Source organism: Trachypithecus francoisi, unplaced genomic scaffold (genome assembly GCF_009764315.1).
Source record: "Trachypithecus francoisi isolate TF-2019V2 unplaced genomic scaffold, Tfra_2.0 Lachesis_group11, whole genome shotgun sequence".
In the NCBI taxonomy this organism is placed as follows: Eukaryota; Metazoa; Chordata; class Mammalia; order Primates; family Cercopithecidae; genus Trachypithecus; species Trachypithecus francoisi.
The window spans coordinates 108,897,937-108,925,325 of NW_022681456.1; the positions used below are offsets into that span (position 1 = coordinate 108,897,937).

General features: G+C 34.3%; 1 protein-coding gene across 7 annotated transcripts in view; it reads left to right on the top strand.

Annotated features, from left to right (window-relative positions):
• The window catches only part of C2CD5 (C2 calcium dependent domain containing 5), a 99,160-nt gene extending 72,438 nt beyond the window's left edge, over positions 1–26,722 (top strand). For 3 of the 7 annotated variants that reach the window (XM_033222678.1, XM_033222683.1, XM_033222679.1), the window contains 12 exons: positions 745–885; positions 2,817–2,880; positions 3,256–3,317; positions 3,541–3,639; positions 4,127–4,216; positions 4,702–4,789; positions 5,822–5,908; positions 16,174–16,224; positions 17,124–17,225; positions 18,577–18,767; positions 21,716–21,862; positions 25,407–26,722. In XM_033222678.1, the coding sequence (XP_033078569.1) occupies positions 745–885; positions 2,817–2,880; positions 3,256–3,317; positions 3,541–3,639; positions 4,127–4,216; positions 4,702–4,789; positions 5,822–5,908; positions 16,174–16,224; positions 17,124–17,225; positions 18,577–18,767; positions 21,716–21,862; positions 25,407–25,538 (1,254 nt within the window). In that variant the 3' untranslated portion in view covers positions 25,539–26,722. The remainder of the gene's footprint in view (positions 1–744; positions 886–2,816; positions 2,881–3,255; positions 3,318–3,540; positions 3,640–4,126; positions 4,217–4,701; positions 4,790–5,821; positions 5,909–16,173; positions 16,225–17,123; positions 17,226–18,576; positions 18,768–21,715; positions 21,863–25,406) is intronic. The other 4 variants (XM_033222684.1, XM_033222680.1, XM_033222681.1 and 1 more) reach the window with 3 other exon arrangements.
• The last annotated feature ends 667 nt before the right edge of the window (positions 26,723–27,389 follow it).

Sequence of the window (27,389 nt, forward strand, 5' to 3'; positions counted from 1 at the left end):
ATAGGCTATGCCTTTTGCTTTTGTCTTCACATATTCACATTCTTCCAGCATTCCTTGTGGCCAACAGATGCTTAGAACCTCTAGTGATCTTTGGCTGTGTAACAGCAAAAAGCTCACTAAGCCATACAGTATTGCACCATACATTGACCTTAAAAAGGTCATTATTGTAACTACCAAAGTTTATTTAGCTTAATAAATTAAATAGCAAATATGTGCATAGTATATGTATATATATATTCATACTCGTACATTGATCATATTCCACGTTTTGCTATGTGGAGCTTTGAAAAATTACCAGTGGATAAGAAAAGATATAAAAGATTAGAAATCTTTCTAGGAACATAAGTCTTTAAATTTTTATGGCCTATTAGGACTTTCATAATGCTGAATAGAAAGTATGCACACCCAGGAGTACTGGATTTCTGAGCTGTAAGGACTGCCAGTTCCATACACATTGTAGTGTCCTGTGTGTACACTGGATGTCAGTTTTGTCTTGTTATGTCTGTGACAGTTATATATGTTTTTCTGATTCATGTATCATTAAGGCTGCCATATCCTCATATCATTAAGGCTGCCATATCCTCTATAAAAGTTTAGTTATAAAGGTTATACTTAAGTACAGACTTCACTGAGTATATTTTACAGGCTTTTTCTCCACAGCTAGGTGTCTACTAATACAAAGATATAAAATTTAAACTGGAAAAGACAATCTCATTTAATATGAAACAATTATATTTCTTTTAGGAGATGTCTGAAGAGATTATAGGATCACCTATCCCAGAACCTAGGCAACGCTCAAGACTTCTAAGATCTCAATCAGAAAGCTCGGATGAAGTTACAGAATTAGACCTTTCACATGGGAAAAAAGATGCTTTTGTTTTGGAGGTAATGTCACATTGGACTAATTTCTTAAAGGTTTTGGAAGCTAAGATACACATTTTTTCAGATGCTAAATTAATATACTTTTATATCATTGCAACTGTTATAAATATTTAAAAACTTAGTATGTAAATTACAACAAACTTGAAAATAACAGAACTTGGTAACATATGTTTGTTCAATACCAGGTGACTGATATAATAATGAAGATGGTTCTGCAAAAGTTAATGTATGGGTTGAAATAATGATGCAATAGTATTAAACCTTTAAAGTTATTTTCATAAACTTGAATGAATTTAAATAAGAAATTAAAGTGTCATTCTTTAACTTACTATAATTATTGCTTTTTTTATGTTACTGTAGTTATAACATTTTTTAATATAAACACTGTGAATTCTGAGTGTAGTATTTTCTTACCGAATTCAAAAGGTATAATTGATCCATCTTTATGAAAAGATACTCAGAACACTTTAGGAACTTTCCCAGAGAGTAAATATCACATGAAAAGTTGATGGAGATTCCTTCCTCCCAGATCTGCTTCCTCTGCACTCCCCTGTAGAATGGTTGGCTCCCAAAGAGAGAGATTTTTCTTTTTCATGTCAAAGGACAGGAAAAATAAATGAGTAAGATGTAAGTTGAGAGAGAAAAAAATCAGATACTTTGATCTCGGTGTAGCAGGAAGCTGGTGGTAGAATAGTGTTGGGATGGGATTGGAGGTTTAAAGAGTCAGGAACAGTGCCAGTGGCTGTAACGAGGACCTATGAGAGACGCACAGGCCTAACCAAGGTGAGAGTGTCAATTTGTAGAAAACCCAACATATATGGTTATTTGCCCCCAGTTTTTCCCCACATTTCTCTACAGTCTGAGAATGGAAAATATGCCAGGTCAAGGAGGCTAAAAGTTTCAGGGTACTATTTAGAGCAATGCTGCTCAAAGTGTGATGTAACTACTTGTGGTGTCAGCTCTACCTGGGAGCTTGTAAGAAATGCAAATTCTTGGGCCCCTACCTCAGACCTAGTAGATGAGAATTTAAACCTGGAGCCCAGGAATCTGTTTAACAAACTTTCCAGGTGATGTCAAACATTACCTGAAGTTTGATCTAGGGCATTATTGATATGTCTGATCTTGGGATCCTGGCTAAGTAGAGAGCACATGAGAACAAAGTGCTTCAAACATGGGCAGAGGACAGAGGGCAAGCAGAAGATCCAGTAAGAGGACAAAGAGACAGGACTGTAGTTGGAGAATGCTCGAGATCCTGGGTGTGGAGCATTTTGGGGAATAGTGGGTTGAGGTATGACTGTGACTGTGGGTAGCCACGTGAAGTGGAAGTGAAAGTGGTTCTTGAAGTCTTGAGGGTGATGTGGGAAGAAGCAGCTTAGCAAGTCTGCAGATTAGGACTTAGAAACTGAGATGCAGATGAATGTCAGCACCTGTCCAGCTGGGTAGTTTCCCTGTTTATTATTCACAGTGGAATATGGTGATATAAGAAAAATAGAATTTAGACCTATTTATTTTATTAGAAAAATAGAATTTAGACCTATTATTAAATGTCTTTAAATTTATCTCTGCCTAATTCCATTGTAAAGCAGTTCTGCATTTAGTCAAAGGATTTGATTACACTTTATTAATTTAAACAAATTGGAATAATTATTGCTCATGACATCTTTGTAAGTCTTTAGAAACATATTCTCATAAAGGTTTGAGAAAGAGCTAGTTTTCTTTTTTAACTTAGTGTACTTTGTATGTAAAATATTTCACTTAGAAGTATTTGTGGTTGTTACTGTGGAGGAATTTACTGATATTAGAATTTTCTTGTTACATATTTTTCCTCAGGGAAAAATGACTCTGCTTTTTCTTGACTCTATTAATAAAGTTTTTTTAATGTGAAATAATTATGCATTTACTACATATATAATAGTTTTATTCTCTATTTTAAGATTGATGACACAGATGCCATGGAAGATGTCCATTCTCTACTTACTGATGTTCCTCCTCCGTCAGGTGAACAAAAAAATTACCTTTGAGATGAAACTAGTTTTATATATAAATGTTTTAGCTCATAACTGTTACAGTACTAATTTTACTTTAAAGGAAGGACTTACCACAGTGTCACAGCTTGTCATGTACTTTGCTACTCCAAGGTAGAGAACATAACTTAGGTGGAAGTGATTTTTAGTCCTTTTATATTTATACATGGAGAAAAAAACCTATGATAATTTATTAGGATGGTTTAAAGTCTCCTGCAGGTATAATTTTAGAAGAAAAAAAAATGAAGGGTTTTATAGGTAGAACTTCATGTAATAATGGAAAAATGTAATTTAACACAAAAATCAATGAAATATTATCATATATTTTTATTATAATTTATTTTGACAGGCTTTTATAGTTGTAATACAGAAATTATGCCCGGTATAAATAATTGGACATCTGAAATACAGGTAAACCTTTTTTTCTTAATTTTAAGGAAATAACACATAAGTTATCTTAGTAAGTTCCATCTAAATATTTGTTTTGTTTTTTTTTTAACCTCCTTATTGCAATTAAAATACTATCCTTATTCTACTACGTTAGTTAATATTCTTCATTATTTGGCAATTTATCAACTGTTAAAATATTTAGTTAAAAATAATAAAATGACATGTTCTGTCACCCCACATTTAGATGTTCACTTCAGTAAGAGTAATCAGATTAAGCAGCCTCAACCTGACTAATCAAGCTCTCAATAAGAACTTTAATGATCTCTGTGAAAATTTGCTCAAGGTAGGAACCTTCTGACTAAATTTTATTTCATGCGTCTAAGATAATGAAACTTTAAAAGTGTCTATGTTGCTGTATTATCTGTAATACTTGACACAGTTGTGGGCTGAATCACTCCTACCTACTTATCTTACCTCTGTCAGCAGGTGAGATACTAAAGTTGTCCTCTCCCCCTTACTATATCATACTATAAAAGAAATAGTTTGTTAGTTAATAGCTTTAACTTCCATAAAAATCTAGTGTATATGTGTACATTAAAAAAAACTTACTATATTGCTTTTTGTGACTTACAAATGATTAAATCTTATTGTCTACTTAAATGTTAAAAAGTATATCCTTAGTGTAAAAATACACAAAACAAAAGTGGACCGGTTTTGTTTTAATTTTTTTTAACTCTCCATTTACTATAATATAATGTACATTAAGAAAATCAGCTTTTATAAATTTTTAAATAAAAAAGGTAACATTACTAATATTTTCTATTGTGTAGAGCCTGTACTTTAAACTACGATCTATGATCCCCTGCTGCCTTTGCCATGTAAATTTTACAGTATCTCTGCCTGAAGATGAATTAATTCAGGTAATTAAGATTTAGTCCATTATTAAAGAATAATTTTTATCTGATCTATTATTTTTATTATCTATTTCATTATAATTTTGCCATAATTAAATAACTTATACTAGTTTACCTCACAGTATTACAAAATATATGTTAGTATGCATTAGGCCATGTGTGTTTCTTTTTCTGAACTTTAGTTATCTGAGGGAGTAAGCGCATGTATGCTCCAGCATGTGTACAGTAGGATCTCTACCCATCATGTGGGATTTTACCAGTTCCCATTTTTTAGAGAAGGTTCTTGAGCTCTTTCTGGAATATCGAGATTTAGGTATAACTGTTTGGCATAGTTGTAGTTTGTGTATCTGAATTTATATATAATTCTGGTTGAGGATTTTAACCAGGAAAGGTATTTGGTATAGGTTGTATCATGGTACTGAAAAAAATATGTAAGAAACTTAGTTTTGGCAGTGATTATTTTACTAACCATATTGTTTCTATAATTCTAGGTTACAGTCACGGCAGTTGCAATAACTTTTGACAAAAATCAGGCTTTACAAACCACAAAAACCCCTGTTGAAAAGTCCTTGCAAAGAGGTAAATCATTACTGGATAGGAAGTTCAGTTTGTGTTTGTCTGTGTTATGGTTCGGTGATAAAATATACAGGGCAGGTGGATTCAGTAAATTACTTGTTTCTTGAAGAATATTTGCTGCTTTTTCTGTTCATCTTTGTGAAGATAACTGTGTGGATAAGCATATGACTGACTTGATATTTTTCATACATGACTAGGTGGTATTTGACTGGTATTTACATAGGGAATGCTGCTGGGTTTTTTAGACTTAAATTATAGCATATTAATTCTGCAGTAATATAAGGGTTTCTGTACTAAGATCTCTGGCAAGATGTTCAAGGCATCTGAGGACCTACTGATGTAGTAAGCACAATTGTGTGCCTGTGTATTATTTTCAGGACAAGTTCCATAGTGTTCAACAGATTCACAAAGGTGGCCTTAATCCAGTAAAATTTAGAAAGTAGTATTCATAATATATTCTGAAGAAATCCAAATTACTGGAAACTGTGTTCTGAAAAACACATAATGAGGGATACTATACTTTCTTGTATAGTTCGAATGACTTACTGGCTAAATGAAATATTCATGATTAGTCCTAAACTTTTAAAAGTTGATTACATTCTACATGTATAGCATTGATAAGATTTGAGCAGTGAGTTAATGTCAGGTAGAAGTATTAAATGATTATGTGTTCTGATATTTGTCAAAGAAGACATGTAACCGGTTTAAGTGGCATAAAAACTAGTAATGGACAAAGTGTAGGATATTAATTATTATTATTTAGCATTTATTATTTGCAAAGCATTGTGCTAAATTACTTACAGATATTAATCTCTTAAAGCCTCACAATAGTCATACCAGGGAAGATAGCACCAGTCTCAGCATCATGCAGATGAAGGGTTTCCATGGGAGAAATCAGGGAGAAAATGACCAGAATAAATTGGGGCAGGAAGGTGGAGCTGAGAATATGTATATATATGTTGTCACAGATTCTTAATTTAAAAAAATTAATAATAGATCATTACTAAATAACTGGTATTTTTCTTGCCTTTCTAGCCTCTACAGATAATGAAGAACTTTTACAGTTTCCACTGGAACTGTGTTCAGATTCACTTCCTTCTCATCCTTTTCCACCAGTTAAAGGTTGGTTAAGTAAGGGAAAAAGCAAACACAAATCCTAGTTTCTAGTTCCTTTCACTGCTTCTTCATTATAGGCAATCTTACTAACCTTGAGGTGAAAATGTATCCTTCATTCCCTCATTATGTGTTTCTTCATATTCATAAAGGGGATAAATTAATGTTCCTCTTATTTTAATTTCTCAAGTAATTTCATTATAAGGTATTAAGGTAATTTTTCCTGTGATATTCCATTCTCATACCTTAATGTGTTAAAGCTTTATTTTCAAAGGTTTGGATTTTCCACTGTAACTATTCACACATAGAACACTTGATATTTATATTATATTTGGTAAGTTTTTTCCAGCAACACTTAAACCTTCACAAAAAGTTTTGGATTTTCCTGGACAACAGAATGCTTTTTTTTTCAGAGGATATATGAAGAGGTTTTGAGTGGGAGTAGTACAAGTGAGAAAGGGATGAGCTTCTGGTCTTTGCTGTGGCGATAATTGAAGAACATTGTTATGTACTTATATAAGACACTGCAATTTTTTTTTCCGGTGCAAATTGGTAGCTCCTTACTTTAATAGCAATAAATCTATTTTGATCTGCATAATCTTTGGAGAAAAGTGGGAGGTATTGTTTTCCTTTCTCATCTGATTTTAGTATAATTTTTATTACAAAAAAATTAAAATTACTATACCTTATTTTGTAACATTATGTATTAGATAAATGTAGTATGTGTTTTTCACTAAGTTTGTTTTGAGAAATGATACAGTTATTTGAAATCAGCTATTCAACTTTTATGTCTTATAATACAATGGATATTATTTTATGATTCCTACTCGTTATTTGATACCAAATTATGTATAATACAGAATAGTTTTATATTCACTTTACGTATATGTCAACAGAATCTTTGTTAAATCAGTACAAAGTCTGTTTAGTAGATAAATAGATCTTGTCTCATATTTCAAAGATGAAAAATAAGCTGCTTCCATATTCTGAACTTTGTAACGTGGTAACTGTGATCCTTTTTCCTTTCTGTCATCACCTAAAATTCTGATTTAGAAATCCATAGAGAATTGTAACATATCTCAATATCCTTGAAAGAATAGAGAGGAAAAATCAAATTCAAAGGTAATGTGAGTTCAGATTTATGAATTAAATACAGCTTCCAGGCAGAAAGCAGAACTGTCAAGAGTCTTCCATGGGCCGGGCCTATTGGCTCATACCTGTAATCCCAGCACTTTGAGAGGCTGAGGCGAGAAGATCACTTGAATCCAGGAGTTTAAGACCAGCCTGGGCAACATAGTGAGACCCCAACTCTACAAAAAATAAATAATTAGCTGCATTTGGTGGTGTACACCTGTGATCCTAATTACGAGGGAGGCTGAGGTGGGAGGATTGCTTGATCCCAGGAGGTTAAGGCTACAGTGAGCTGTGATTGTGCCACAGTACTCCAGCCTGGGAGATAGGGGGAGACCCTCTCTCAAAAAGAAGAAAAGTCTTTCTTGAACTCACTATACAGCAAGTTTTTTTTTTTTCTTTAACATCTACTTTATACAGAAATTTGTTTTTATTCATGGTTAGTTCCATATCACTTCTAGGTATAATTTCATTTATCCTTACATCCTTACCCTGCAATAGGGGCCAAAAAAAAAAAAAACCAAAAAAACCTAAAACCTAATCAACAAAGGTTTGATTGATTGTTATTCTGTAGGAAAAGGTATTTGTGGACTTGGGGTCCCTGTTAACTCTGTTTTACTATATTGTTAATACCTACTGAATTTTGCAGAAGATTAGATTTAAGCTGTCTAAGTTTGACTTGTCTATAAGGACATCTTTCCACTTCTGCAGTAGCTTTCAAAATGTTTTCAAAGGAATTATAACTGGTGCTTATGTGATCGTTAGTATGTCGTATGCAAAATGATACTTTGTGAACTAAAAAACAAGAAAATAAGAATTTGAGTAGAGTAAGCCCTATTTGAACAGTACCTAAAATATTTGCAACTCATTTTAGGGAGAATGGAGAGGGACCATGAAGTAGGTTGGAAAAGCAACTGACCTGTGTTTTTCTCTCAGTTCTGCTATGGATTAGGTGTGAGAACTTGGACCAATTGCTTAACCTCTTTGAGCCTCAGCTCCTCATGTGTAAAATGTGAAAAGATTAAGATTCTCTCTAATCTTTAAAATTCCTTGGGTTTCTGTAGTTTATGGTTCTTCAATTATTAACATATTCCCATTTTTGAAAAGTAAATCAAAAGCTAAATTAGTCCCCAAGGTCACACTGAGCTTCTGTAATTTACATGTGTTCAGCTGGGCGCAGTGACTCATACTTGTAATCCCAGCACTTTGGGAGGCCGAAGCAGGCGGATTGCTTGAGCCTAGGAGTCTCTTCTCTACAAAAAATACAAAAATTAGTCATGCATGGTGGTGTGCCTGTGGTCCTACTACCGAGGAAGCTGGGCGGTAGAATCACCCGAACCCGGGGAGGTTGAGGCTGCAGTAAGGTGTGATTATGCCACTGCACTCCAGCCTGGGCGACAGAGTGACCCTGTCTCAAGAAAAAAAATAAATAAATAAATAAATAATGATTTCAAATAACTTTTAATCAATTAAACCAATAATTTTAATTTTAAATTCTGCTCCTCTGAACCATAGAGATTTGTCAGAGGTACCTCATGGCCTTCCAGGAGGCAGGGTGAAAGGGAGCAGAGAAGGATGGGATTGAGGGTAGATATCTGGATCCCCTACTTTTCTGAAACAGCAGCTATGATTCCATGTGTTTTTATATCCATCTTCTGTATGTGATTTCACTTGAAGAAAGGGTCTCAAAATTTGAAAACCATTGATTGATCATGCCACCCTTTATTGTCATCATCATCATCATCAGACCATCCAATACTAATATATGTAAAACTTTTTATACTAAGTGCTTAACTGTAAAACCTATGTGCTTTTCCTTGAATACTGCATTGTAAAATTATCAGTAAACAGTTAAAAGTATATCTGTACCTTTCTGTCAATATTTCTGTAGTTTTGTAAATTGTGGTTTATGTTCCATGCTTATGTATTGTCTTGTGCTTCCTCAAGTCTTTTCAGGAGGACATGGGCTAAATATAGTTTTTAGAGTCATCTCAAAATGTTTTGGAAAATTTGAGGGTAAGATAGGTTTTGAAAAGGCCTGAAAAATATAATAGAGTCTTAAAAATGGAGTAATCGAGTGTTGTAACATGACAGAAGGCAATGTCTGGAAGAATTTAAGCATTGCCATTTAGTGGAAATAGGCAGGAAGAGAGGAAGGTAAGAGTGTTAAGGATAAATGCTCAGAAGATTTGTCTGCTTTATAAAATATGCATCCATAAGAGGCTTAAAAGTCAATTACTAATGCTGATAAATAAAAGTATAGTTTTTAAATCGTTTTAAGTTGAATAAGCTGATAGCTTTTTTTTTTTTACTTTCAGTAACTTTGAATTCCAGTTTATATTTCATGTTTTTAATCACAAATTGGATGATTGTTAAAATTTTTTATTTCCTTTTATATTGACTAGGGGATTAGTTTCAAGAACTAAGCATAGTGTGTTTATTAATACTTCCATCTTTTTACTTGTAGATAAACCTTTCATTGTCTTTTTGTGTTATTGAAAATGGGTGAATGTCATGTAAAGAAATGTTGCTTCAATAACGTATATCTTATTTCACTGTGTAGAGTAAGCCTCGGCCTGAATTGTCCATCCATGTTCAATTTTTTCTTTCCATCGTTTATTATATTTGGTTTTGTTTTTAAAGGTAACAAATTAGTTTGATGTATGTCTCAAATTTGTGGTTGATTTGGTGTTACCTTGCTGGTTATCTTGATTTTTCTGATTTGATATATTAACTGGTGCTGAGCTTAAATAATTTAGTAAAGGATAGATGATACGATATCAACATAAATTATTTATGTTTATACAAGAGTGTGATATGAGAAAAATGATAGCTATAGCAAACTTTTAATACAATTTTCATGTTTTTTTCTCATCATTGATATCCAAACCTGAGTTTTTCTCTGAAATGATTTTCAAGAGACTTTAAAAATAATGGATGGATAGATAGATAGATAGACAGAAAAAAAGAATGAGCAAATTGGGAGGAGTCTGGGTTGAGGTAATCTGGGAGAAAGAAGAGTAAAAAAAATCGGCAAGATTTTTCTCATAGATTTCAGTTTATCTCAAGAATTCAGTTTATCTCAAGAATTTTATACATGTAAGTTTTATAAAAGGTTAGCATATTACTTCAGAGAAATATCTCAAGGCTTACATCTTGAGCTATTAGTTGCTGTATTGTAAGGCTTAAGAACTTAGATTAGACAAGTGTGTATAAATCATATACCACTTTAAATATATTTCAAGTTCTTAAAAAATAAGGTAAGATAATAGTTTTCATTAAAACACTGATCGTTAAAAATTAAAAAGATTTAATTAAGTCAATTTTAGTTTTAAATACCGTTGAGTGAAACTGTATAGAAGATATGTATATATTTTTAAATACCCATCTTGTTTTCTGCTTTTCTTTTGCTTTTACTAGAGTATTTTCCTCATGTTCAGTGGCATAAGCTATAGGCTAGCAGGAATACTCTATTCATTACATTAGCTGCTGACTGCTGTGGCAAACATAGGTTAAAATCTGGATTTCAATGTAAAAGAAAACAAGTTGGCTTATACCCACAATACATTGTACTTCAGAATTAGGTGTCTACATCGGAAGTTTTTTATTGTAGGCTAGAAGAGTTACTTTTTCTTTGTTAAACCAAATTAGATTTTTTTCTTTTTAGAGACAGTCTCTCTCACAGATTTGATTTTAAAATAGTTTAACTGTTTGAATTTAATGTCTTGCTAACATTATTTTAAACTAGCAATTAGAAGTATACATTTGTAAAAATTACAGAAGTTATCTTTTACTTTTCCTACCAACAGTTTGAATTCTTAATGACTATATATAATTCCTTATACTAATTAAAAGCATTTTTATATATTAATAGTCCATTGCATGTCTGTTGTTACTATTAAAAAAAAAATACATTTTATCACTATGACCAAGTGGCAGCAACAATAAAAAGCTGCTAAAATTCTTGATGTTATTGGATGGCCAAATAATCAATGGCAAGTTTTAAAAGGAAAGAGATACTCGGGGGAAGAAAATGCAAAAACCAGAAACTAACTAGAGGAAAATGTGTGAAAAACTCATCCAAGAAATGGGAAGGAAGGAAGGAAGGAAAGGAAAGATGGAAAGGAAGGGAAGGGAAGGGAGGGGAGGGGAGGGGAGGGAGGGGAGAAAGGAAAGGAAGGAAGGAAGGAAAAAAATTGATGGAGAAGTAGGAATAAAGAATCTTTATCTCAGTAGCTTCTTCAAGGCAGCTTGAGGACACTGAAATCCACAGTTAGAGGAAGAGGGAGTAAAAAGCAAAGAAAAATTGCATTGAGTTACTGACAGAAAACGGATTATATGGAAGAGAAGCTATAAAAGATAGGAGTGAGAGGGGGATTGCATGCTTGGAAATAGAAGCAGGAAAATGTAAGAAGCGGATTGAAGAAGAAAGACAAGTGGTTTAGGATGTTGTACACCTTTAATTAGAAACTTAAATGACCGAAATAGGGAAGTTAATTGTCTTTGTTATCTAATATATATACTACCGAGGTATCACAGTTGAATTTTTCCCTTGTAAACTGTCCAAATTGAAGCTAGTTTTATCTTTAGGTGTGCCTTAGTAATTTGTAACTGTAATATGGCAGTTTTGAGTATTGTTATAGATCAGGTTTATACTGAATGTTTAAGTATATCATTTGTCTACCCCAGTCATGAAATTAGATTTTATACTTATAAAGCATAACTAATCAATGCAGTATCGATTGATGGAAATTCCTAAAGAAACATAAAGCCCAGGTTTGATCATAATAAAACTGAGAATGTTTAAATAGGAAAATAAAACATAAATTATAATGACTCCCAATTGCATATATTTTAATCTGCCAGAGAATCATTTGTAGTAACTGTAGTTAACTTTTGTAGTAACTAGTTGATCATTTGTAGTAACTTTTTTAGTTTTAGTAATTTTTAAAAGACATTCAGATAAGATTTTCTCAAATATTTTTTAATTATTTAGAGCAAAGATGATCTGTAAATTCTAATGATATAAAGGGGGTAGTCAAAAAAGGTACTGATCAGTGTAGAAGTTTATTACTGTATTTATCTTTGTTTGTTACTACTGTGACAAAACACTTGAGACAGTGTAATTTATAAAGAACAGGCATTTATTGGCTCTCAGTTCTGGAGGTTGGAAGTCCAATATCAAGGTACCAGCATCTGGCTGGGGCCTTCTTGCTGCGTTATCACAGGGCAGAAGGGCAAAAAGAGAGCAAGAGGAGGTGAAACCTCCCTTTTTATAATGGCACTAATCCCATCCATGAGGGTGGAGATCTGGCCTAATCAGGCCTTAAATGTCCTACTTTTTTTTTCTTTTTTTTTTTTTTTTGAGATGGAGTCTCCCTCTGTCGCCAAGGCTGGAGTGCAGAGGCACAATCTCGGTTCACTGCAACCTTTGCCTCCCGGGTTCAATTGATTCTCCTGCCTCAGCCTCCCAAGTAGCTGGGATTATAGGTGCCTGCCACCATGCCTGGCTAATTTTTTTTTTGTATTTTTAGTAGAGACAGGGTTTCACCATATTGACCAGGCTGGTCTCGAACTCCTGACCTCAAGTGATCCGCCTGCCTTGGCCTCCCAAAGTGCTGGGATTACAGGCATGAGCCACCGCCCCGGCCTTTTTTTTTTTTTTTTTTTTTTTTTGAGACAAGGTGTTACTCTGTCCCCCACGCTGGAGTGCAGTGCTGCGATCTTGGCTCACTGCAGCCTTTACCTCCTGGGCTCAAGCGATCCTCCCACCTCAGCCTCCTGAGTAGCTGGGACCACTAGCACCCCCTTGCCTGGCTAATGTTTATATTTTATCGTAGTGATGGGGTTTCAACATGTTGCCCAGGCTGGTCTTGAGCTCCTGAGCTCAACCTACCTGCCCACTTCAGTTTCCCAAAGTGCTGGGATTACAGGCATGAACCACTGCCCCTGGCCAGAATGTTCTGCTTCTTAGTACTGTTACAATGACAGTTAAATTTCAACGAGTTTTGGAGGGCACATACATTCAGATAATCACTGCAGCTAACAAATACCTTTGCCATTGGTTACGACAAGTTATTTAGAAGAATGGAAAAGTCTCAGACTTTAGATGCACTGGAGATTGTCTGTTTGAGGGAGGAAGAATCATTTTTGTCAATAATATGCTCATTTCCACTAAATTGCTTTTAACCTGGGTTAGTTTCCCTCTCACACCACTAGACACAGGGCTTGTTAAATACTGCTAGAGTGCACTAGGGGAATAATAAAACCATAGCCCTGTTTTGCTTTGCTAAGTTTCTAGGGTCATTTATTTGGGGCTTGCAGGGTTATCCCTTAATGGTGACTTTAAAAAAAAAAGCAAAATAATCTTCTTCTTGTGTTAGATGGGAAACCAAATTATAAGAGCAGTGGACTGTTGTGTGGCTTGAGACTCTGCAGCTAGAAGGGAGATCTGACATAAAAAGCATTTGTTTCAGACTCTTCCATATAGATCTACAAATGGCACACAACTGAGCACAACTCAACAAAGTCTGAAAGAGTTGAGGAGATTTCTACCCTTGAATAATGAAATACGTTGTTTTTAAATTAGTATTAGCCTAGAGATTGCATGTTGTTTTATTTCTTTTAAATCAGAACTCCCAGTTTGTCAGTGAGCCAGACTGCATGTATCTGCAGTACCTTCTCTTTTGAAAAGCCTATCACCTGAGAAGCCAAACTCTGATCAGGAGGAGCAGAGGGCCTGGGAGTTTGAGATCATCAGACATTTGAGGTATTCAAACCAGTCCAAGGTGCTGATGTCTATCTGCTGCTGGGACCAGCTGGCCTTGGGCCTCTTGGGCCTTTTTTTTCTGGGAGAAAAATTAAGATAGCAAGCATGTTAAAAGATGAACCTGCTCTCCCTAAGTGAAATCAAAATCTTCTCCCTTAAAAACTTTGGTTTTCAGATTTTTATTCAGATGCATTCATATTTGAGGGCAGGGAATAAACATTTTCCCTCCCTTTTTTCCCTCTTCACCCTTTATAAATTTTATGGGGTAAAAGTAATACATGTATATCGCAAAAAATTAAAATACTACAAAAATCATATAGTCCAGAATAAAGCTCCCTTCTCCATTTTCTTCCCCAAGAGGCAACTACTTTTAACAGTTTACTGTCTGTCTTTCAAAGATACTCTATTCATCCTTTTTAAAAAAACTCAAGTATTTTACATATCATTGTGTACCTTGTTTTTTCCACTTGATATTAGAGATGGGAACAGATACTTAATACATACTCAGGTAAGCTCTTTCTTTGTACATTTGCCATTAAAATATATGCAATTCCTACTAGGGAATTCGATATTACTCAGATAATATCAAGGTATACAAAAGATTTTAGTTTTAGTGATTTTTCAGAAATTTTTAAGCCATTCCTCTTTCCCCTGCAGTTTAAAAAAATGTACGGAATTCCTAATACCAGCTATATGTTCTGTAATTCTACACCAACCAAATCTATACTGCACAAGACATATGACAGCCTCAGGACCCTCTCGGGATATGTAAGTTAGGGGTAGGACAGTTGGTGTCCCAGTCTCTCCATTGAGTCTGTTTCTGTGCTGAGTGTCCCTGCAGATCTGGTAAGCCTCTGAATGTCAGCTCTGTGCTGGTCTTTCTGTAGGTCTCATGTTCTAAACTTCCAAAGTCCCTCAAGATCCTGAATCAGGAGGACTTTTCCTATCTAGATCTCCAGTCAGCGAGCATGATGGTTAGGGCATGTCCACAGCGTGGTATCCTCACAGGCCTTTCGTGAACCCCACCTGGTGATCCTTTTTATTTATCAGCTCTGTATCACACCTATAATCCCACCACTTTGGGAGGCCGAGGCACGTGGATTACCTGAGGTCAGGAGTTCGAGACCAGCCTGGCCAACATAGTGAAACCCATCTCTACTAAAAATATAAAAAAATTAGCCAGGCATGGTGGTGGGCGCCTGTAATCCCAGCTACTTGGGAGGCTGAGGCTGGAGAATCACTTGAATCTGGGAGGTGGAGGTTGCAGTGAGCTGAGACCGTGCCACTACCCTCCCACCTGGGCAACAAGACTAAAACTCCGTCTCAAAAAAAAAAAAAAATTGTATTGGTGGGTCGTGGTGAGATACTTGCATTGTATTTTCAATTAGCAGCAACATTCTATGGTAGAAATATTCTGTACAAATAATGTTTTGAAAAGTTTTTAAATTAATTCAGAATGTTATCAAAAAAATCAACACATAAAGTAGAAATGAAAAAATGTATCTATCTATTTATCTATACTTAAACTGGCCAACCGAAATTATTCTCAGTGCTTTTCATGAGTTATTTCTAAATTGGCAACACTATTATTTTAGTTGTAAAATTCTTTCAAACAGAACTTTAAATGTTCTAATGTGGGTAGAACATGAGCATGAAAAATAGATTATGAAGTTTTTTTATAGTGCTATTTAAATTCGTACAATACCTTAAATACCTGTAATAAAAAATATCATGGAAACTTCTGGGTGCTACTGTTATGAGGTTACTGGAAAGGGAGTGATACTGGCTTGAGATTCCTAGTTATCTGTGATAACTCATTTTTTAGTTTTGCAAAGTCTTGATACCACCAGAGGGAGCTGTTGATATCGAAGTCCTCGAATGAAGAAGTTGGTGGTGAGGAGAGTTAAGACTAGGGAGCAGCTCTTGCTGATCTATGAAGCATAATCATTATCTTGTCTGTAATTTTTAATCTTATAGGCTCTTCCCCACAGCAAACATTTCCCTTCTATGTTTCATTTCAGCTATTCTTCCCAACACATTGGCCCTTTTCCTGGTCTCACATCCTGCTTTCATCATACTCACATTTGTTACTATGTTTATATTTTCTTGTGACTATAAAGTTTCTGAAACGTTTTTTGTGTTATAGTAAGCAAGTAGTCTCCTTTGGCATGATATTTATGAACTGAGCTAGTTTTCATGTATCAATAGAAACTGCATTTTAAACCTAAATGCTTTTATTTGGTTTGCTTTTGCAATGAAGCCATAAAGATTTCCTCCTATTCTTCTGGCTTATAGAGGTATTAACAAATAACAAAGAAGAGGTACTGGCTTGTACTTAGCATCCGAGCTAATGTTGTTCATATTGTCTTATTAGAACACCTGGAGAGTGCAAGTTCTAACTCAGGTATACCAGCTGCACAGAGAGGTGAGTTTGTCTAATTAAGCAAATAGTCACCAAAGGTGTAAAATTCTAGTTTGGTGGTGCATAAAATTATAGACATCAAAGAAATGCACTGGACAATATGGCATAGACACCAAAATCTGGCTTTTTTTTTTTTTTTGTAGATAGAATATGTTCTTTTAAAAAACATCAATTAAACTAATATTTAAATTTTTTAGTATGTTAATGGTTTCCCAGTTTCTAAGCATAAAATTTTAGCTCCTTAAAATTTCTTCCCAGCTTAGCAGTAGTAAAAGTTATTCTTTTAAAAAGGGGGAACTTATGAGGCTCACACCTGCCCCAACCCCATATTATCAGAGGCTTCATTGCCCAAAATCAGACATGGAAACAAAACATTAACAAAAGTGGCCCTTTTGGTTTTCCTCTTACTGACTGTAGAAAGAAGATATTTTAATAACAGATAAGTCAACTAGTAACTTTTTAAAATGTATTCTTCATTTGATTCTCTCTTTTTAAATTTTAGGGTAAAACTAGGGAAATGAATTATTCACAAAGTTTTGATTATAAAATAGAAACAACTGGAATATTATAATTTAAGAAGAGTAGGAAATAAAGTTAGTTAAAACACAGTATGTGGTCCTTTCACTGATATTTATGCTAGACCCCAATCAGGCTCTCCCTAAGAGACCACACAACTATGACATCACCAAAAATGCTCAGCCTGCTAACTGAGAACTTGGTTTTGGACAAATCAGTGTCTAAAGCTTGACTCTTTACTATCTCTCTTATCTGACTTGAAAAGGACCATTCTTTTTCTGAGTTACAGTTAAGTTACATCATCGAAAGGAGTGTTAAGACGAGTAAGAGACATCATCCATATTTTTTTCTTTGTTTTTTCTTTTGTTTTCTATCTGTGTTTTCAGCAACGTCAGTTGATTACAGTTCCTTTGCAGACAGATGCAGCAGCTGGATAGAGCTCATTAAACTGAAAGCTCAGACCATAAGGCGTGGATCAATTAAGACAAGTAGGCGGATGTTTCTACCACATTATGATAATCTGAGAAACATATCCCTGATTTCCCAGTGGTGAAAGCTAGACCTTACTACCCAGTAACAACATTGCCAATCCATCGTGTATTAGAGTGTGAAAGCTGCAGACTCTAATGGTCATTTAGGAAAAACTTTTGAAAGGCCTTTAGATTTATTAGTTTTACCTATAGAATTGTGTTTTTAAAATTTTCCTTTTTGTGCAGGCATTTTAAAAAGTATATAAATAGATATTATATTGTTCTAGTTGAAAATAAATTACCAGCTCTCTTATTGAAGAGACGTTCTTCCAGGACCCAAGGTGCTATTTAGTATGTGGCATCTGTTGGTTTATTAAGTGTGATATGCAGAGGGCTAAACGAATAAAGAATTTCTGGAGGGAAAGTAGTTATTACCTTACTGCTAGAATCAGAATCATTACTTATATGTTATCTTTACCCATGTGTTTTGGTAAATTTTGAGGTAAATGTATTTGAGTGAAAGAGCTTACCGTATATTAGAAGGGGAAAAAAACTACATTTCACAGGAAATAACATAGGATGTGAAACCAGCCAGATCTGGTTCTGAACCCTAGAAGTGCCATTTTAATAGCTATCAGACCTTGGGCAAGTTACTTAACTTCTCTAAGCTTCCATTTCCTCATGCATGAAATGGGGATGATGATGATAGCCTATGTTTCTGGGTTGTTGTAAGGATTAGATATATATATGTCTGTCTTATGGCAGTTATTTAATAAGTGGTAGCTATTGGGTTTTTTTTTCTTTGTTTGTTTTGTTTTGTTTTTTTACTTTATAAACAACCAGCTTTTAGCTAGCAGAGGTCATTGTGTTAAGCTTTTAAAACTATGAGTTGGTTTTCAAAAAGGTTTGGAAAAAGCAAATATCTTACAATTAGATAACATAAGGTTTATCTACAAGTTGACAATGATGAAGTCGTCTGAAAAAGATGGAAAAATTGCACTGGGAAATATAACAACTTTCACACTCTCCTTGTAATAATTTGTTCCTACAGCAGATAATTTTAATGCTCTGCCGCTTTTTCTTTTTCTTCACTTTATAACCAATCATTGTGTGTGTAGCTATACTGCATCAACATTTTCTTTTGCAGGAATGCCATTTTTCTTCCAAAAGAATTCCATTCCAGCATTTCCTCTCATGTTTTTCTGTCTCTTTTTTAATTGCATGCAGTGCATGATAATTTCTTTTCTTTCATGACATGGCTTAGCCTCACAGACAGCTGAATGTTGTCACCACTTATTTGGAAACCTCAGGGAATAATTGTGTCACCAGCGTCTGTTCTGAATGTTTTCTCCTCTTTCTCCAATTTTAGCCGTGACAGTTGAAAAAGCAAGTCCAGTGGGTGATGGAAATTTCCGGAATCGTTCTGCTCCACCTTGTGCAAATTCCACAGTTGGGGTTGTTAAGATGACACCTCTTTCTTTTATTCCTGGAGCAAAAATAACTAAGTATCTTGGGATAATTAACATGTTTTTTATTCGAGAGACTACTTCTCTTCGGGAGGTAATTTTATAGAAGTTATTTCATTGTTTTTTTGAGTTTTCTCTGATTGAAGATTTAGCAACAAAACCAAACAAGTTTCAAATTGTTATTTTTTGCCAAAAATAACTTACAAATATTTATTTATATTTTAATAATCTATCTGGATTGAGTCTAGAGTTTATTTCATTTAGCAGCTAGGATTATCACAAGAATTGTGTTAGTTTTAAACCTATTTATTGTTAAAAATCTTAGAACCTTATCATATAGTAAATAAAACAAATATCTGTGTTCAAATAGAGGTTTAAAATAGCCCTGAAAGAACAGCTTCGTTTTCTCAGTAATTTAGCAACTTTTGACAGATCACATTTAGAAATAATAGAGGACTGTATTATAGATATATGTCTAAGGAGATACTTTATGTAGTTTAGCTCTGCTGTTTCTTCCTACTGAGAAAGGAATGAAGCTGCTCATCTTTTACTCTGTCCATTAGTGTATGAGGATGACATTTCTTCAGTCTTATCTCACACTGAGTATCATTAAACTTTAATTTGGTTTTTAAATAACAAGTTGTAATATTTTACTTGATGTGGAAAAAGTTCAGAATCAGAGTCAGCCTGTTATATCTTTTGTGACACAGGAATTTAAACTTAAAAGAATTATATAATGTCATATGTTAAGGAACAGGGGCTACCAAGCAAATTAATATTAATAGGGAAATTTTTTAATTACTGAGGTGTGACATCCAATAATCTTTTCAAATTTTACTTTAGCTGCAGTTTGTATTTTTAAAAAGTATATTCATTATAAAGATGACTTAGCTGTGCCCTTTTTCATCAGCAGTGTTTCTATACTTTCTTAGGAATAACAGCCTGCACACTATCTTTAACAACATACTCACCATCCTGCGCCTAGCACAGTAGCTGGCCCAGAGTAAACACAATATGTTTTTGTGTAAATGAATGAATAGCTTCTGACAGATTATTTAATTACTTAGATGGATGTTTTCTTCGAGGTAAATTAGGCCAGGCATGGTGGCTCACGCCTGTAATCTCACCACTTTGGGAGGCCGAGGCGGGCAGATTGCTTGAGGCCAGCAATTCGAGACCAGCCTGGCCAACATGACAAAACCCCTTCTCTACTAAAAATAGAAAAATTAGCCAGATGTGGTGTCACACGCCTGTAATCCCAGCTACTCGGGAGGCTGAGGTACAAGAATTGCTTGAACATGAGAGGTGGAGGTTGCAGTGAGCTGAGATTGCACCATTGCACTCCAGCCTAGGTGACAGAGTGAGACTCTGTCCTCCCCCCAAAAAAAGATAAATTAGTTTTTATATCACTCTTCATTATGTTAAGATGAAAAATAAACTATCAAGATATTCTCAAAAACCTTTTGATAGAGAATTAAAATAGATGATACTTCTCTACATCCATTTAAATTTGACAAAGATTTGGTGTGAAAAGCTGGCATGTATTATGAATTAACCTTTCTACTTGCTCTTGATAGCACATGGATATTACACTATTTTGAATCCATAAAATTTTATTTCCTAAGCCTTCTTGACTACTTAATCTCCCATACCTCAAAATGTTGCTTCTTGATAAATTTTCCTTCAACAGAAACTTATAATATTAACTGTGTAGCACAATATTCCAAATGTGTTAATTGCTTGAGTTGTTTCTTTACAGTTAATTAATATTTTTAAAATTAATCCTCTACAGAGCTACTGTGTCATCAGAATTTTTTGATTTAATAAACAGGAGGAAATTGATAAAAGTCAAAGAAAAAATATACTGAACTATGATTGAGTTGGAGGCAGGCTGAAGCAACTCCCTTAATTCCTTAACTACAAAAAGAGATATCTTTACAAAACTATATGTAGTATCCTCAGGCTTTTCAGAAAGATGTGATCTAATAAAATGGTTTTCTAATACTGCAGTCATTTTTCCCCTTCCAGTTTAAAGTTGGAAATTTCCTCCTCGACTGTAAATAAGTCCAATAGAATTTGTAGAAACCTAGGTTGAAAAGCATTTTAAGCTATTGACTAGCCTTTGATTTCTGTTTTCCTTGTTTTTGAATATGGAAAAGGTACCCTGAACTACTGGATTTTATTTCCTAACAGTTACGTATGGAATTCTTATTATATGTACCTGCTGAACTAGATGTTAGCATATAGTTGTATGCAAAACAGATACAGTCCCTGACCTAATGGAACTTACAGTCTAGTAGAACTGGAGCATGATAAACATTAACAAATAATTATATAATTAGTATCTAATTACTAGGGAGAGTAAGTAATATAAAGAAATTGAACAGAGGTGATCAGAGAATATAATAGAGGAATTCAACTTATAGTTCACAGTCAGAGAAGGTATCTCTGAAGACATTATAGGTAAATTGGGACCAAGGAGTGAAAGAGTTGTTCTGTGGAAAAAAAAAAAAAAAATGAGTGAAAAGTCTTCAGGAGCAACATGTGCCAGTGAGCATGAGGTAGGAAAAGTGCTTGTGCATTTGAGAAACTGAAAAAAAGGCAAGTTTGACTGAACATGGTTCAGGTTCAGAATGAGAGATATGGATAGCAGGTAAGTTTTATTGTTTAGGCTTATCATCAATTTATTTTAATGATGATGAGCATGATTTAATGGAGATGTTGAAGGTGGAGGCACAATTTGAATTCTTGCCCTGCCATTTACTTACTAGCTGTTTGATCATAGCTAGTCATGGGCAAGTTACAAATTCTCCGGGCTTCAGTTTTATCATCTATAAAGTAAATGTAGTAAATCCTTGCCTGGACATGTGTTCAGTCAATGTTTGTTCATTCAATAAATCCCCATTGTGAGGGAAGTTTAAGTTATTTGGTATATTAAGCTAATTTAGGATGTTTTAATATATATTCTTTGACATTTTGTATGTATTCCTATATCCATACACATGTATATATGGTATGATTTTCCTGTGCGTTATTATTTAGGAAGGAGGAGTCAGTGGTTTTCTCCATGCTTTTATTGCTGAAGTGTTTGCAATGGTGAGAGCTCATGTTGCTGCGTTAGGAGGGAATGCTGTTGTCTCCTACATAATGAAGCAGTGTGTCTTCATGGAGAATCCAAATAAAAACCAGGTAAGATGCAGTTAAAAATTCCTGATTGGTGGGAACCTGAGAATTTCTTCCATGGCTTCCTACCCCTAACCCCCTCCAAAAGAGAATTGCTCTTTAGAACCCTTTGAATCTAGATGCATAAGACATTTTAATGAATTTCTTAATAACCATGGTCATACATAGTCACAAGTCAATACATGCTATTTCAGCATCTCAGGTAACTAGGTATTATTCTTAATCATGTCTAGAATTTGTGCTTCTGAATTACTGTCTCCACCCTCTTTTTGGTAGGTGTTTGGAATACAGTGATATTGCTAACTGAGGAGAGCTAAAGATATCCTTTAGTTTGGACTATGATGCTGTCCAGTTTTAGCTGCCTTACTAATGAAGAGTATATCATAGTGAGGCCAAACTGCTTGCTTATTTCTAATAAGTAGTTTATTCTGTTAATGGGGATGAAAGCAGTTAGTTTAAATCTTAAAATAAATTTCTAAATTTTGTGTTAAGATAATAACTCACTTAAAATGGTTAAAATTTTTAAAAAATTAATTAACTATACTAAATAGTATGAAATACCTTAAACACAGTTCTTCCCAACCTGCTCCTCTTGGCACACATCAAAAATCCCATTTCTATGGTCCACTGGTATACTATGGTAAATGCATGAAGCTGTATGTGGCTGCTGGTAATTGGCCCTGGGTTTCTGACCCAGGTGACTCCCCTGAGAGCAGAGGGGATCAATATCTTGGCAGACACAGAGCTTAAGAAGCTCTAATGTAGACTAATTACTTATCATCTAAGCAGGAGTAAAAATGAATAGATGTGTGTATATATATAAATTTTTTGCCCCTACCTGTACATCTGGATAATTGTAACCAAAGACAAATCATTTAAATTCTTAGTATCATTGTTTTTTTCATTAATAAAATTATCTTACAGTGAAAGTGAGTTGCTGTCATAAATATAAAAGCAGTTTGATAAGACATTATGGAAATGCAAAATTGTTTTAGCTTTATTTAAGAGATAAGGTTTTGCTATGTTACCCAGGCTAAACTCGAACTCCTGAGCTCAAGTGATCTTCCCACCTCAGCTTCCCTAGTGGCTGGGACTACTGGCACATGGCACCACACCTGAGTGGTTTTAGTTTTATTTTGAAGTCATGAAGTTTAATCAATTTCTTCAGAAGGTTACTTCATTTACTAAGTTCTTTTCAGGTTTTCTTAATAGTTTATACATTTTCATAACTCATGGTATGTTAAACTTCATTAACAGATGTTGAAGAAAAATAGTGATAAACAAAACTATGAGACAACCTTCTGATAAATTTTGGCAATGGCTAAGGCTATGAAACATCCTAGGAGGATTTTTGGTAGATAATTGGGGCGTATCTAAAGCTCAGTGAGGCTACTGCAGTTCTGGATTTGCAGCCAGCTTATGGATAAGATCTGGAGTGAAGGAGATTGTGTGGAGTGGTCAAAAGGGGTACATGAGGAGAAGAAAGATTGAGAAAGGAACAGTGAGAAAGGCAGAAGGAAAACCAGGAGCGCTGAGAACTACCTATACACAGATCATTTGAAAGTGGAAGTAGAATGGAAACCAGGCACATCGTGAGCAGGAGTGTTTGATACAATTTGGTATTACCTGGTCATAAAGAAAGCATCTATTAGATCTTGAAATTATATTCAACTGGGTACTTCTTTGTAATAATTTATTTGCTATAAGAGGATTTTCCCTAGTTTAAGAATCCTTTTTTGCTTAATTACTTTGTATTTGAGAACGAGATTTGTAGTTTTGGGTTTTTCCCAGTGTTAAATTTATACAACTTGTTCACTGACTTAATTAGCACCTTAACAAATGCCTCAAAATCAGCTTATCCAAAACAGAACTTATATCTGTGCCTCAGTTTTCTCGTCTATGACATTGGGATAAAAATTGGGGTAATCATGAGTTAATATATGTAATGTGCTTTGTGCCTGGTGGATAGTAAGCACTGTAAAAGTTGTTACTATTATCTTTTAAATGTTTGTCTTCAATGATTTCTCACAAGACAAAGTCATGCTTCTTAATATGTCCTACAAGGTCTTCCACGTTCTCAGGTCTTCTACCTTTTCAAACTCATCTGTTGCCCCCCTCACCTCTCCTAACATACCCAAGACGTAGATTGAATTGTTTGGTTTCCAAATGAACTGTGCTTTTTTTTTTTTTTTTTTTTTCCATTTCTGGTACTTTGTAGTGTTGATATTAACTCCAGTTTGTAGGTGAAAAAACTGAGGGTTAAAAAACTTAAGTTTGGTATGAGGCTATAAATAGAAAAGCTAGAATATACCCAGATTTTCCACCACCAACTCTCTTCCTCTGTACCTAAATGATAACTGTCAACAGCTGATTACCACTGAGGTGCACACATCATATCAGGTGCCATGATTTATGTCATTAGCTTCCCCCCACTTTTATGTGAGATCTTGCATGTACACAAAAAAAGTAGAGAACTGCACACAGACATTCTTACAACCCTCAGCTTAAGAAATAAAGTATTAAAAATATGGTTGAAGCCTCAGTGGGCCTGTTTCCTCTTTATACTGAATGAACCATCTTAATTTTGTCATTCCTATGCATGCTTTTATATCTTAAAAAAATTAATTGTAGTCTTATTTTGTATCTAAAATGTTTTAATATATTTTTGAATAGGTAGTACATGATTCAAAATTCAAAAAGGTATGAATGGAAAAGTCTGTCCTTGTCTGCTATTCCAGCCAGTTAGTTTTCCTCCCCACATGCAACCAAATTTTTCATTTTTTTTTTTTTTTTTTTGGTAACTTCTAGAGATGTAACACTCCAGAGTATGTAACCAGAGAGATTTTATACATACAAGCAAATATATATAAATAGATATTCTTTTATTTTCCGGTTTAATGTAAGTGGTAGCTCTACAGTACATACTGCTTTTCAGCTTGCTCTTTCACCTGATTTTTCTTGGCAAGGTTTTCATTTCAGGACATAAAGATTACCTTTATGTTTGTTACAACCACATAACACTCCATGGTATACGTCGATCGGAATTTCTTTAATTAGTCCCCTACTGATAAACCTTTAGGTTGTTTTCAGTAAATGTGCTAATACATACAGTGCTACAAAAACAATGTGATACATAATTGATTAGCACAAGTGTGACCATCTCTGTAGGGAAAATTTCTTAAAACAGAATTGCTAGGTCAAAAGTAGTACCTTTGTAATTTTCGTAGAGATTTCCAAAGTTCCCCTTCATTGAGATATTTTGCACTTTATATAAATATATAAGGATATATATAGTTATGTAAATGATTTTATATTATATATGTCATTTTGCAAATTGTTTTTGTTTTCATATGTTCACAGGAGCTCCTTGAGGTTTCTTTCCTGTGAATTGCTCTCTTGCCCTTTTCTCATTTTTCTGTTGGATTGTCTATCTTTATCCTAAAATGTAGAAGCCTGTGCTTTTTTGGCTGTACAGCACTGCCCCTTGTGTAACAGAAGAGTATGAATGTGTTGAGTATAACTGAACCTGTCCTGTTTGTTGTTCTTATAGGCACAGTGTCTTATAAATGTAAGTGGTGATGCAGTGGTTTTTGTTCGTGAATCTGACTTAGAAGTGGTGTCATCTCAGCAACCTACTACCAACTGCCAGTCATCATGTACTGAAGGCGAAGTTACAACCTGAAGAAAATTAGGAAAAAAGAGTTCAACTATATGAAATTCATCAATCACCGTTATTTTGTCATTAATTATCTTCTTAGACTTAAAACTGAGCTTGAGATAAATAAGGAAGAATTGAGTAGATTTGATTTGCCTGGAGTCTTTTGGAGGCATGAGAATTTTCTAATCTTGACATTTTGTTTGCCTGTTCTAGACAGGCCCTGTGGGATCTTGACCCTTCAATAAGTTAGGATAAATTTTTAAAAGAACTGTAGCAAAGATGGAACCTTTGTAATTTATGTTGATTTTAATAAAATCATAATTTAAAAAGTGAAATGGGAAGATTGTCAGGAAATTAGGATAGCTACTGTAGTGTAATTTAGAAAAACTAAGCAAGAGATTCTCCAATTGTTAGTGAGTAAGCAGTCTGATTTGAGAAATGCGTGGGGACAACGGAGAAAAGTTTTCAGAAAACTACCATGTAGATTTCTGAATGTGTTTTATTTTGATGAGGAATTTGGTAACAACTGAAAGGGAAAAGTACTTCAGCCATCTTTTGAAAACAAGTTAAAATTCTGGAACTTGTGTCTGTAATACATCCTAACTCCTATAAAAGAAAATAATCTGTCATAGCTGGTGTCCTTTCACTGAAAGTTTTAATACTGTCTCTAAGGAGGGAGGAAAAGATTATTATATAATTTTATAACTGACAATATTTGAGTTAGTATTGAATTTGTCTAAAAGTGGCTTGACTTCAACTAGGATGAAAATGTCAGTGAATTTTGTTGAAGTAGTAAAAATACAGGTGACTTAGTAGGAACATAAAATTATTTTCTAATCAGATAATATTGTACTCCTACCAAATAAACAGGATTTTAGTAATATCTGAGGGATTTTTGATGGTGAGTTAGACTGTATTTGGCATAGAATTTGGAAATGTAACTTGAATGTAAATATGCTGCAAATTGTTGAATGTATACGTAGAAAGACTTCTTCTGTCGATGCCAAATACCTGTTGTAAATGAACCTTAAATATTACATTCCTCCTTTGCACAATAATATTTCTTTATAACACTTAACAATTTTTCCTCCCAGAACAACAAACTGCCCTTAAGAGTCATTTCCTTGTTATCACAGGTGTCAATATTTTTCTGTATTTTGTTTATAATTTTATTTTTTAAATAAAAAGTTTATAAAAATAAACTGGAATATTCCTAAATCTCTTTTTTACCTCCATCATATACTACTGTCAGTTTTCTGAATCACTTTCTATCTGATCATCTCCATTCATTTCTTCAGTCAACAAACATCTGTTGAGCACCTATTAAATGCAAGGCCCTGGCCTTAATTTTGGAAGGGGTGTGTGTTTGCAATTTTGGCTCTTTAATTATTGTTTCAGGTTAGGTAGGTATTCATTCAACAACTGTTTTATTAAATGCCTGCTAGATGGTAGGGCACAGTTTTAGGCAGTGAATGAAACACAAAAGTTCTTCCTCTCATAGAGCTTAAAGTCAGTGTTTACACAGGTAAGCAATTTGTAAGATGTGGTAGTGCAGTATTTTAATAATTGCTAATATTTATTGAATGCTTACTATGGGCAGCCAGTCTAATAAAGATGTTTTCGTATTAACTCTTTTAATCCTTATGGAAACCTTATTATTAAGCACCAGTTTATAGTTGGGGAAGCAGAATTGAGAGTTTATGTGAGTTGCCCCAAAGACACAGTAAATAGTGGAGCCAAGATTCAAGCACAGGCAACTTGGCTCTAAAACCTACACTAGTAAGTGAGAAAATGTGAGTGTAGCTTGGAATAGAAGTACTTCCCAAAGGAGACAGTATTTTAGCTCCAGTCAGGAAAAGTAGCTCACTGGAATTC